Raw genomic sequence first — 11,652 nt, 5'->3', positions numbered from 1 at the left:
CCCCCCCCCCCCCCCCTTTAGATAAGACAACTGATGACCTGATTCACTCAGTACACACATCTCAGGTTGTAGTTCTGTTGTTCCTCACAAACACCTGAAGGTGCTCCTCAACATGTTGGAGCAGAAGCAGACAGTTCTATTTCTAAGTGATGTATTGGAGGATAAAGGGGAGCCATGTTCCCGTCCTGCAGTGATTCAGAAAGCAGTACTAGGACGTGTTGGGGTGGGGACTCGTGGCAATACATCCTGTGGATGAAAGGAGTCTGTGGTCGAAGCACATGTATATTTCACACCGAGAGAACAGCTGATTGGTTGAGGATTACTGCGTGCTGCTCAAAGATATGAAGGAGTTTGAAGCATCCGCTAACTTTCTACGGGCAGTAGTCCCTCCGCAGCGCTAAGACTACCGGAGAGGAGTAACGTTTATTGATACGTTACATAGTTAGCTGCAGGCGACATAAGGCCTATTTATATATTTGATTATTAAAGTTAGCTGAAGATTGTAAATGACAGAAGTAACGTTACCGTTAGTGCAAAGACAACTAATTGCCTACTTTTGAGTCAAGTTGTCGGAAGGTGCAGCGTCCTGGTACGTAACGTTCATTCAGACACGGTTCAAACACTCACTCTGCCGGAGGAGCGACTCCTGCTGTAGACTACGGGCGGCGGCAGCTCCTCGTCGCTGGAGAACGCGTCCAGCGTCGCGGCGTGCTTCTTGTTGTGAGCGGTCAGCTTCTTCAGATACAGCTGCACGTACACGTCCTTGGTCGGGTTGCCGCTCGGGAGCTCTACATTGTTGGCCAGCAGCTCGCTCTTCAGCTTGTCCTTGGTGAGCACAGACGGGTCGTCCAGGTACTCCGACATGTCGGCGAGAGTCACCGTCGCCTGTTAAATTGTAGCTAGCTAACACCGAGGGTAAAGTGGGATTACCGGAGTAGAGGGTTGTCAGAGACGAACGGCTAACCGGCGCCTCTTACTGGAGTTAATTCGTAAAACAAATATGAGCTACGGAGGTAAGAAGCGTATGTCGCAGTAAAAATGAACAAACTGAGCTAATGAATGACTTGTAGTCGTACTTCACGTTTCCTTGTTTCATATGAAGAAATGAAAGCGTTGCTTGCCGAACGGCTGCTTTGGGTGATCGCTGCAGCGGCTGGGCTGCTGGTACTCACGGGGACCATCGGTGCCGGAAGTGACTGCCTGTAGAGACCGGCTGCTATTGGTCAGATGCTGTCAGAAAGAGCTTCCTTATTGGTGGAAAAAACATGCAACTATTGAATGAACCGCACGTCACGAGCCAACACTGTTTAAGCACTCCGATATGTAGCGAGGGATTTTTGAATGTACAGTAAAACCCCAAAATAAAGTCGACAGCACGCCAGTAAGTTTATTAAGGCGTCATCACTTTAAATGTAGATTCCACGTGATCCTATTCATCCACATTTGGCACTAAAAAAATAAAATGATGAAAACACCAAACCCAGTTTTGTCTTAGTGCATTACTTTTACAAATAAACAGCAATGCGTTTGTTTATTTCATCCCTGAACTAAACTAAGGACAGAAACCAAAATGGAGAAAAAATAAACAGCAGCATTTATTCCCTTTCTGCTTTGTCACAAAACTATTTTCTTTAATTTGAACACTTGCTTCGTAGACTCAACCAGTAACATTACAAAAGCAGCCGATACTCAAAGCAATGATTTTGAAGAAATTAAAGCGCATTACTTTAGCACAAACTTATAGTATTCTTGTCACTATAAACTGAAAAAAAGCCTCGGTCCAGCTCTTTTAATATCATAATTTTGAAACCCAAACCGATCTTAGCAACAGCTGATCGAGGGGTTGTGTTCAAGGCTTTAGGGACGTTAAAACATGTTAAAGCACACAGACAGAAGTGAGCTAATCAGAGGGAAAGCAGGCAGCCGAGAGGAGACACTCACAGCTCTACTGCTCTACTCTGCAGCCCATACTGTCCACATGACTGCTTAAAATCAGTGGGAGTCGTGTGTAAGTGTGCGATGGGTTAGTCTATGACAGACAGGGCAGTCATAATATCCACATCAGTTCCAGATGGATGGAGATGGTCTGGACTCTGCTCCTTGCTGGGGCCAGATAGAAAGCTGGAACACCCCTCCGCTCGTTTCCTTTCCTTTCTGTCGTTCTTTCCTCTCCTCATCCTATTTCCGATCAGCACTGTGTTCTCCTCATGCTTTGATCTCAGGGGGCGTAGTGTACAGCTGCTCAGAGTTCTCTGCCCCCAGGTCCTCTGAGGAGTAAGGCAACACAAGAGAAGAGGAACAATGAGAGGATCATACCGATACTTGGATATGGCACAATATAGCTGCTACACAAAACTACTGATGTAGGAAACAAGCAAAGCAGCCTGAAATAGCTGCTAATGATAGAATCACATTTTTCACTCAGAGATTTCCCAGCAGATGCTTTAAAGTCGTGTTTTTTTTTGGAAGCAGAAAATCCACACTAGGGCAGAGGAAGTGGAGCTGAGGTGTCTAAAGGTGTTCACCAACAAGGTGAACTGCAGTAACTCAAGAGATGTCCATTAAGCAGACGCACATACAGAATACATGGGCTGTGGAACACGTAGTCAACACATTGAGCAGCATAACATGGGCTTCAAAGAGGGGCACTGTGTTCCGTTCAGTCTGTTAGAACAGTCTTCTGTACTAACCAATAGACAAGCAGTCATGAGTTGCATTATGGGAAATGAGTATCACTGCCGCTTCCATTTGTACTCCTTTTTAAATCTGTCTCTGGTCAGTTACCCCACAATAAAGGTATTATTAACGTATTAAAACAGCTCCCATGACAGACGTAAGAAGACACTGACATTCTAACTTCTCATGGAAATAACTTGAATTTGTATTCCCAGATGTCAGATGTCGTGGTCGATACAGGTGCTCCGTTTTTGATGCCAACACGTTCACACTGAATTTAGCATTGAGCATTGGTGGTCAGCGTTTGCTGAAAAGGACAGATGTGCTGAATAGAGAGGCCTGGAGTAGATTCCTCCTCCTCCGGTGTCCCCCATGGGACCTTATTTCAGAATAACATTTAGAACAGTGAGAGACAAATATGATTTTTGATCCCGATTGAATTGAGCCATGAATCACACCTGTTTGTCATAGATCTGTTGTAGTATCATTAAGTTGTGATTCAAAGCAGTCAGTGAACTACATCTCCTGTCTCTCACAGTGGAACATGGGCGTTAGTGAAAAGGATGAAAATCACTTCACGTCCGGCCGTGCTGAGAGCTGCAGCTCTGTGAGAGGAGAGCTAGCATGGAGGAGTGTAAAGTCAGATACTTTTGGGTGTCTACTCTCTCTACTTGAGTATTTTCAGTCTTATACCTCAACAGTTTTACAACAAATAACGACTTTCTGATCTTTTAAATTGACGACGATCATTATGTGTAATTCATGACACAATTCAAACAGAATCAGAAACGTATTTGCCGTTGACCAGCGTACATATTTCTTCTGATGAAAGGTCCCACAGTGGGCCACCTGAAGGGGCGGGGCTTAGCGGCTCTATGCCATAGAGCTGGTTCTAGATCTGACTTTAGAAATGAGTGTGTTACCAGGAAGGACACACTTCCACAGGCCGTAGGTTTTCCCCACCGCCGTCTGCCACAGTCTGAGCGTGCCGTCCTCAGAGCCGCTGGCATACAGCTCCCCATCCGGACTGAAGCGAACACAGTGCACTGGACCAAAGTGACCCTTATAGGACTCTGCAGACAGGAGGGACATGGGTGGACATGAGGGAACTGCTCCACATTTAGACATCCTGTTCTTCAAAGTTCTAGCCCATTCACTACATTTATTGGACATTTTTCAGTCACAGAATTCAATTTAAAACTTTTAAAGAATCTGGCTTTTGATCAAGTGTGTTTTTCAAATCATCCACAAAAAACTACCTTCAACCTTTCAGACTGGAGTCATTACATGAACGGTAGTCTGACAGGAGGAAAAGGTCTCAGAATGACCCAGCGATGTGACCTAGAGGAAAAGGCTTCTCTCACCCAGCTCTTCCTTGGTGCTGTAGTCAAATTTGTAGAGCTTGAAGTCCTCTCCACCGGCAACAAAGAAGTCTTTGTCTGGGTGGAGGGAGGCGGAGTTGATGGGAGCTGGGGCCTCCACTGCCTTGATGAGGTCCAGGCTGGAATACAGTCAGAATCATTCTAATGTTCTACATATTTGATGTCATGGTGGAGATGCTACATGTCTGCAACAGACAGCAATATCTTTGTCAACCCAGTCAGAACCACGCACAGATAGAGGGTTACTCCAGTCCTTAGTCCACTGGACTGCAACGTCAGACATAATTGGCAGTAAAGCTAATTATCTGACCATAGTTTAGAAAAGTTCTAAAAAAAAGTGTGTGTGTTAGATTGCACAGTTTTTTTAGAAAAGTTAAGTAGATGTTACTGAGCAACACCACCGTTCTTCTCTTCGGTCGCTCTGCCTCCAGCAGCTCTCTGCTGGAGGAGGATGACTGAAACTCACCCTTCTCCTAAATGCTGTACGAGAAATCAAACACACTGTGGACAGACTTACATTCTTGGCTGGAAGTTTAGTTAAGTTTGTTGGCTGGTATTAACTGTACTTCATCTTGCAAGGCTAGTTATGAAGTAAATTCATTTTTTCCACCAAAAGAAGCATGTTTGTGCAGGTTGTTAAACATGGGAAAAGCCACTAGAAATAGCCAATAGACTCTTCCCATTGAGTCTGTGTTCCTGTTCGTAAACACTGAAACCGTCACGGTGGTTGCTTCTTTTTCTGTCTTTGTTTCAAACTGTCAAACCAGAGATGGTGATTGTTGAGCCAGTGAAGATGACTGGAGTCTGGTGGAGCATGTCGATTTTATTTTTTGTACCTTAATAAACTATAATAATTCTCCAAATCTCTGGAGTTCTTTTTATTTATATTTTCCCTTCAACAAGTGTCCCACAGCATCAGCAGCCAGTAAATACCTGTGACCTGTACTCAGTCAGTGGTCACTGAAGGACTGCTGATTGGCTCTCTTCCCACTGCAGACACAAGCCAGATGTTAGTGGTGTTGGTGGTTTTTGTCCAGTGGGAAAGAAGCTTTATTGAATCCTAAATGTCTCCTCCTTTGGAGATGCTGTGCACTGTCCAGGTGCTTACACACATTTCTCTCAGGAGATATTGGAGAACTGTCCCCATCTCTTTCAACATAGTGATGAGAACAAATGCTTTAAAGCAGCAGCCCAGTGCCGAGTGTGGTTCAGCTCACGGTGCTTGGCTGTAATGGCTGACCAAAGACGGACAGATTACAGAGCTAACTGTTCTCATATGGACCTCAGGAATATATTCAGACGCAATGCCTATTCACATGCCAAATTACAATGATGTTCCCATTAGTGTGTACATATTGGTGCGGTGGTCTCACAGCTCACCTCAGAGCATTGTAGAAAGCTACAGTCCTTCCATATGTGATCACAAGAATCTCTCCATCAGCCACATACTCCATGCTGCTCACCGCCGCGTCGAAGGTCAGCGTGTTCACCTGCTCCATGGAGCTCCTGTCCCACAGCCTAGACAGACAGACAGACACGTTAGCAGGGTGGGAATCACAAGAAGCCCCACAATACGATATTACCAGTATTGTGATATTTATTATTATTTATTACCTTTTCTCATTTGCAAATGATGCAGTTGTTAACATGCGATTTATCTGATAGAATAAAGGTTTTACACAGTTCATCTTACTTCCAATAGGCCTATAGCCAACTAGTTCCTTTTACTTTGTTTCAATGATGTATTATAAGCTGCTTAGAGCTAGTGATTAATCATAATTCATCTAGTTATGTGTGAAAACATCTCCTTCAAACAACTAGATGTATTGAAGCTTCTCAACAGAACCACATGTCACACATCATGATGGCGTTAGAACTCACTGAATGGAACCTGCATCCTGTTCTGTGGCGTCTAGGTTACTAGCTCTCCTTCTGCCAGATGTGTTATCAGACTAACGACTACAGAGCATCAATGCTCTTCTCCACACCACATGTTCTTTACCGATGACGGTCGCAGTAAAAAAAGAAAATTCACACTCTTATGGTAAAACGAATGACTCGGCGGTTCACATGACCTCCTGGTCATGTGAACCACAGTGAGCTGCATGCTCCTACGCTGCTGCTTTGTGCCACCTTGTGGGGGATATAAGGCTGGAGTGTTGGTTTACAGCAACGCTTTAGGTGAGTGACAAGTCTCTCTCAAACCCCCACACACCCCCCCACACACACACACACCCCCCCCCACACACACACCCCCCACACACACACACACACACACACACACACACACACACACACACACACACACCAAAGCAGGAATCAGGACTCCATAGATATCTAGCTTTTTCACTTCTTGTGGTTATGAAACTGACTTACATAACCACAGTTATTTCCATATCCCTAATTCATATAACAAAAGATTGATACTTGGCTTTCGTGCATCCATATAATATTGCGATACTATGGTGTATGGATTTCCCCCCCGACACACAGAGGTAGAGCTTCACCCACCGGATGGTTTTGTCGTCGGCTGCTGAGAGGATCTGCTTGTCGTTGTTACACCACAAGGCTTTCTTTATGGCTGAGGTGTGACCTGCGATCTCCTGAGGTGCTAAAGGACACAAAGATGCAACAGTCAACCACATTAGAGGACAAAAGACACAAATAGACATTTCAGGGTTAATTTTGAGTCTATTCCTTCTTCAGAATTCACAGAGCTAAAAAGACTTTCACATGCCACCGATTTGAAATGAGATCTGTCTCCAGTAGGGAGCAGTGTTCATCCCACTGAGCAGACTCTACGGCCCACCGAATACTCAAATCCCACAAGTACCCACGTTGGCCTACCTGCTTCAGGGTTGCTGAGGTCGTAGATGCGAAGCAGCTTGTCGTTTCCACCAGTCAGCAGACAGGTGCTGTCCTGAGAGGAGAGGAAGAAGTATACAAAGAGACAAAAGCAGCTTCAGAAATATCCCAATAGAATCACCACATGCACATCAATGCAGACAGGCTGTGTGCACAGCTCTGTGTCAGACACTGACCTGAGTAAAGGTGACAGTCTTCACGATGTGTTTGTGTGCAAGTGTGAGGACCTCGTCTCCACTCACTGCATCCCACACTTTTCTGAAACGCACACAGTACATCTTTAAATGAACAACAGTCTATGCAGCTTCAGTAATAAGAGTCATATTTGCACGCAGTAGAATGTGCTTGGAAGCAGGTTTATTCATTATTTCAAAAAGCAAACAAAGAAGATACAGATAGAGGATATCTTTAGAGGAAAAAACACAGAAGTAACCAAATACAAAGAACAGTCCAAACGATCGAAAGAATAGAAAACAAAGACGTATCATGATTGTCTGATCAGGCCTAGATTATGGTGATGTAATCTACAGAATAATATAGGTATATATACATACATACACGTACTGTACATACATATATACGTATATACATACATACATACATACATACATACATACATACATACATACACACGTGTGATCTGTAAGGGTTCATTCAAGTCAGGTTTGGGACTTTAAGCCCCACTTTTGTCAGGACCTCTGGAGGTACTAGACCCTAGGCTGGTTCCCTATGCTGCTGTTGATTGTACAAGAAGATTCAGGTTATTTGGTTTATTATTAATAAACCAAGTGTGTCCAAGCCTCTGCATCTATTCTCATCATGTTTGTTTAGTCCTCTTATGTTGACACTCAGGTGTCTGCACCAACTGCAAAGTTCCTGCCAATAGAAAAGGAATTAATACGAACAGGAAAAGAGAAATTGGTGCAATTAATATGCAAGTGCATCCATTATTCGTCGTCTGTTGGTGCGCTATATTGCATTCAATTTGAAATACGAGGTGTAAAACCAGTTCTTCAATCTTTCACATCATTACCTGACTTCTAAAAATGTCTCTATATAACGTTCACTCAGCGCATTATCGTTGTCATTATTATTATTATTATTATTATTATTATTATTATAATGTTATTGTAACCAAGTGGAACTGACGGGGTGAAACTATTGGGTCCGCCGGACCGGTAATGGGGTGCATGGGCCCTGATTAGGTGAAAAGATGTCGAGTTCTTTGTCTTTCTCTCCGCCGTCATGACCGGGTGTGCTGAGTCCGTCTACTTGCTCTCCCGCAACAAGCGGAGACGTAGCGTGAGGCCGCATGATAAGTTGTGTCGGTAGCGCAGTGTCTGGGAGGCATCCGTTACGGAGGGGACAGCGTGTGTTTGGGGGATGGCTGGTTCAGGTATATATAGTTCTAGTGGAATGGTCTTTCATTATGTATTTCGTGTGCTGGGGAAATTGGGTACAATTAAGAAAGATGTAATGTTGTATTTATGTTTTTTAGAGCTTCCTGAGTAGTGCACCCAATGGTAGCTGGGGGGGAATCCAGGTGGGGGTGCCTGGGTTGCTGAACAGTCGGTGGGTTGAAGTAGAATCTTTTGAGTTTGTTTTCTGTTTATTGGCAGTTATTTGTGATTACTTATGTTTTCGTTTTCATTTCTCTTCTAGTTAGTGAGACGCTGCGTTGGTCTTTGGTTTCTTTTCTTGAAGTTGTTTGTGATGCCTATGTTGGCACCTGGTCTGTGAACTCCTCCTGCCCGCTAAACCAGCTGTCACTGCTGTTACTCCACAGAGTTATATTTGTACCAATAAAAGATTTATATTTTCATTATACTGCTTCTTGTGTGTATTAGAGTTGTCACGATACCAAAATTATGACTTCGATACGATACCTGCCATAAGTATCACGATACCCGATACGATACCACAAATACGATACGATACTGGTATATTTATCTATAATAGTAATAAATAAAACATCTGTACGGTTCCCTTTTTAACCAGCTTGTTCCTGCCCAGCTTTTTGAACACTTAACAAATGGCATTAATATGAATGTTTAACCTCTTCCATCTTTTGAGCCTCTCTCATATTTCCGCTGGCTTTCAAACACAGCTTAAGGGAACTCTGTCTCTGTGTTGCTGCTGACTCTGCTGGCTTCTGTGGGAGTGGGTGGATAAACAATGCTTCATTTACTTGCATAGTGAGTTTGATATTTTCACTTCATATTTTATCTTAATTCATGGAATAATTATTTTTCCTTAACTAAAAATAAAAAGAATTAGCTCAAGATCCACCCTCAGGCTCCACCAGCATGTCGTCATTGTGCATTAATTGTGTTTCATTTAGTACACTTTTGTGTGCATTGTGACCTCATGATCATATAGGCTTGTCCTCAAACTAGGCTAAGGCTACTCGTGTTAGCTGTATATGGGTGAGCTTGGGGGTGTTCATGTTTATAATCACATTTGCTTACCTGTCGTTCTTTGAACTCTTTGAAAAGTTGGGTGTGTCTGTCTGAAAGGTGCTTTGCCTTGTTAGACGTGTTGCCTCCCTTGGTCTGTGTGGCTTTGAAACACGTTTCGCAGACGGGTCTCTGTATGTCAGTGGGGACCGTACACGGACCACCATTTCCGTTTTTGGTTTCGTTTTTCCATTTTTGGTTTGAAACAAAAACCGAGAATACCATGGTATTTCCGTATTGTCGTTTTTTCGACTGAACGGTAAAACAGACTATCAAAACGTACATGGACCTTGATGCATGTCTCCCCTGCGATCACTCGCTGTGAGTGAGCGCTGCCTGTTGCGTGTGTGAGCGCTGGGCAGCCCCGCCCCCTTGCAGTCAATGCCTGCAGGCAGCATGTTTTGAACCGGGTCTCTGTGGCAACGGGGTGCTACATTATTATTATTATTATAATGTTATAATAATGTTATTATTATAATGTCATTATTATTATGATGTTATTATAATGTTATTGTTATGATGTTATTATAATGTTATTATTATAATGTTATTGTTATGATGTTATTATGGTCACAAGAAGAGCTCTGAGGTGCATCTCCAGAGCAGGTTACCATGGTGATATAGCCCTGTCACAAGTGAACCAGGTTTGTGGTGCCGACAAACCCAAAGATAGTTAACCAGCTCACTAGTGTTATTACTATAACACTTATTGCTTTTGCATATGTGTTGGTTTGTTGCAATGTACACGAACAATACAGTAGCAGTTACTAAGTAGTCAAAAATAAATGCAAAGAGGGGGGGGCTAGGCAGGAGTTTGTAAGCCCCATACCGGACTGACTGTCCACTCACGCTGTGAAGTCCGCTGCGGCCGTGGCTGCCTTGGTGGCGTCCGTGTTCAGAGTGGCTCCCCAGACAGCGCCTTTGTGACCCAGAAACGTCCCTATCCAGTCTCCTGTGTCTCCGTGGCGCATCATGGGTTTGCCATCTGACAACAGAAACGCAGGGAGAATCCAGAGGTCAAAGCCTGGAGGCACAGCAGTCCACAGGTGTCTGTTGAACCAGACACACTGCCTGCCTCACTCTGATAAAGCAGCTGCTTCCAGGAAGACACAATATTCCAAGAGCACATTTATATTTAAGCAGTTCATGTTAAATTACCAATTTAAGACAAACAATATTGAACCACTTCGAGGGTCTAACATTAAGTTAAATGATAAGACCCTTCTTCGTCAAACCTTATTTGCATAACGTCCATAGTCCGTTGGTCTCACCTTTGCAGGCGCTGATGAGGAAGTAGCCGTAGGGAGTGATTCCACTGAAGGCCAAGTCGACCACAGGCCGGGTGTGACCGGAGCAGGTGAGCGGAGTCTGTCTCATCGCCATGGTCCTCCAGCCGGGCAGGACACTGTTCGCACGGAGGGTGAAGACGGTAGAACGCTAGCGGGTAGCTTGCTAGCTAGCGGTGTGAGGCTACCAGGCTATGGCAATGGCAAGACAAGCTAGCTACTATTTAGGCGAGTAATTTCCGTTAGCTAGCAGTTGGCAGCTGGTTGGACTACGAACGAGTGAAAATTAACACCGTATGTTTGTTAAACTAATCGGCGGGTCTTCCTCCCAGCAAAGGAATGGCTATCGTGCTAATAGCTACAACACTGCAACTAACTAGCAACGTGCAATGCGGCGTAGCTATCGCAGAGATCATATAGCCGGTGTTCCGCCAGCCACAACAAAGATAATACTTCCGGTGTGACATTTTTCACAATAAAGGACTCATCTATTCAACAGACCTTTAACTGACTGGGAAACCAGTGTCCAATATTAAATAAATAAATAAGACACCGTGAGACAAATAACCACATGAATAAATGAGACACAAAACACAATATGACATTTTGAAATAATTCAGTCCTCATAATGAATTCCTATTTAATCCTGCTTCTTTCCACAGTAACATTATATTGCAGGTATGTTTTTCATATCCAGCAGTTTTTATTTCAAGATGTAAATTTGTCCAAGTCTGTTTTAATTTCAAAAAGCAGTGACTGTTTTATAACTTCATTATTGTCTTTATCTGTCAAACAAGCCAAACATACGGTGGCCCTGAGAGTCAAAACACAACGACATTACACAAAACACAACAGGAAAAGGGAACGACATTAAGGTGAGACTCCAACCAGAAAAGGTAGTTATGTATTGGACAATGATTCCTCTGCTCAACGCCAATGCTTCTCTAAATACCTAAGCCCTGGACCCTCAGGGCCATACCTGATTTG

General features: G+C 43.7%; 2 protein-coding genes across 4 annotated transcripts in view; both read right to left on the bottom strand.

The window, feature by feature from the left end:
• tmpoa (thymopoietin a) overlaps positions 1 to 1,346 on the bottom strand; it is a 38,869-nt gene extending 37,523 nt beyond the window's left edge. For all 3 annotated transcript variants that reach the window (XM_031869899.1, XM_031869900.1, XM_031869902.1), the window contains exon 1: positions 628 to 1,346. In XM_031869899.1, the coding sequence (XP_031725759.1) occupies positions 628 to 864 (237 nt within the window). In that variant the 5' untranslated portion in view covers positions 865 to 1,346. The remainder of the gene's footprint in view (positions 1 to 627) is intronic.
• A 138-nt stretch (positions 1,347 to 1,484) lies between these two features.
• On the bottom strand, positions 1,485 to 11,096 carry strap (serine/threonine kinase receptor associated protein). The gene is made up of 9 exons (XM_031869903.1): positions 10,651 to 11,096; positions 10,229 to 10,364; positions 7,100 to 7,181; positions 6,906 to 6,978; positions 6,570 to 6,669; positions 5,439 to 5,576; positions 4,041 to 4,177; positions 3,600 to 3,749; positions 1,485 to 2,267 (listed from the first exon to the last, which is right to left on the bottom strand). Exons 1-9 carry the CDS (start codon positions 10,760 to 10,762, stop codon positions 2,206 to 2,208), a joined length of 990 nt encoding a protein of 329 aa, XP_031725763.1. The 5' UTR covers positions 10,763 to 11,096; the 3' UTR covers positions 1,485 to 2,205.
• Positions 11,097 to 11,652: the final 556 nt, after the last annotated feature.

This window comes from Anarrhichthys ocellatus, unplaced genomic scaffold (assembly GCF_004355925.1).
Source record: "Anarrhichthys ocellatus isolate YVR2014 unplaced genomic scaffold, GSC_Weel_1.0 scaffold49, whole genome shotgun sequence".
NCBI lineage: Eukaryota > Metazoa > Chordata > Actinopteri > Perciformes > Anarhichadidae > Anarrhichthys > Anarrhichthys ocellatus.
Note: the sequence above shows the minus strand (reverse complement) of the source record. Positions and strands in the feature narration are given on the sequence as shown.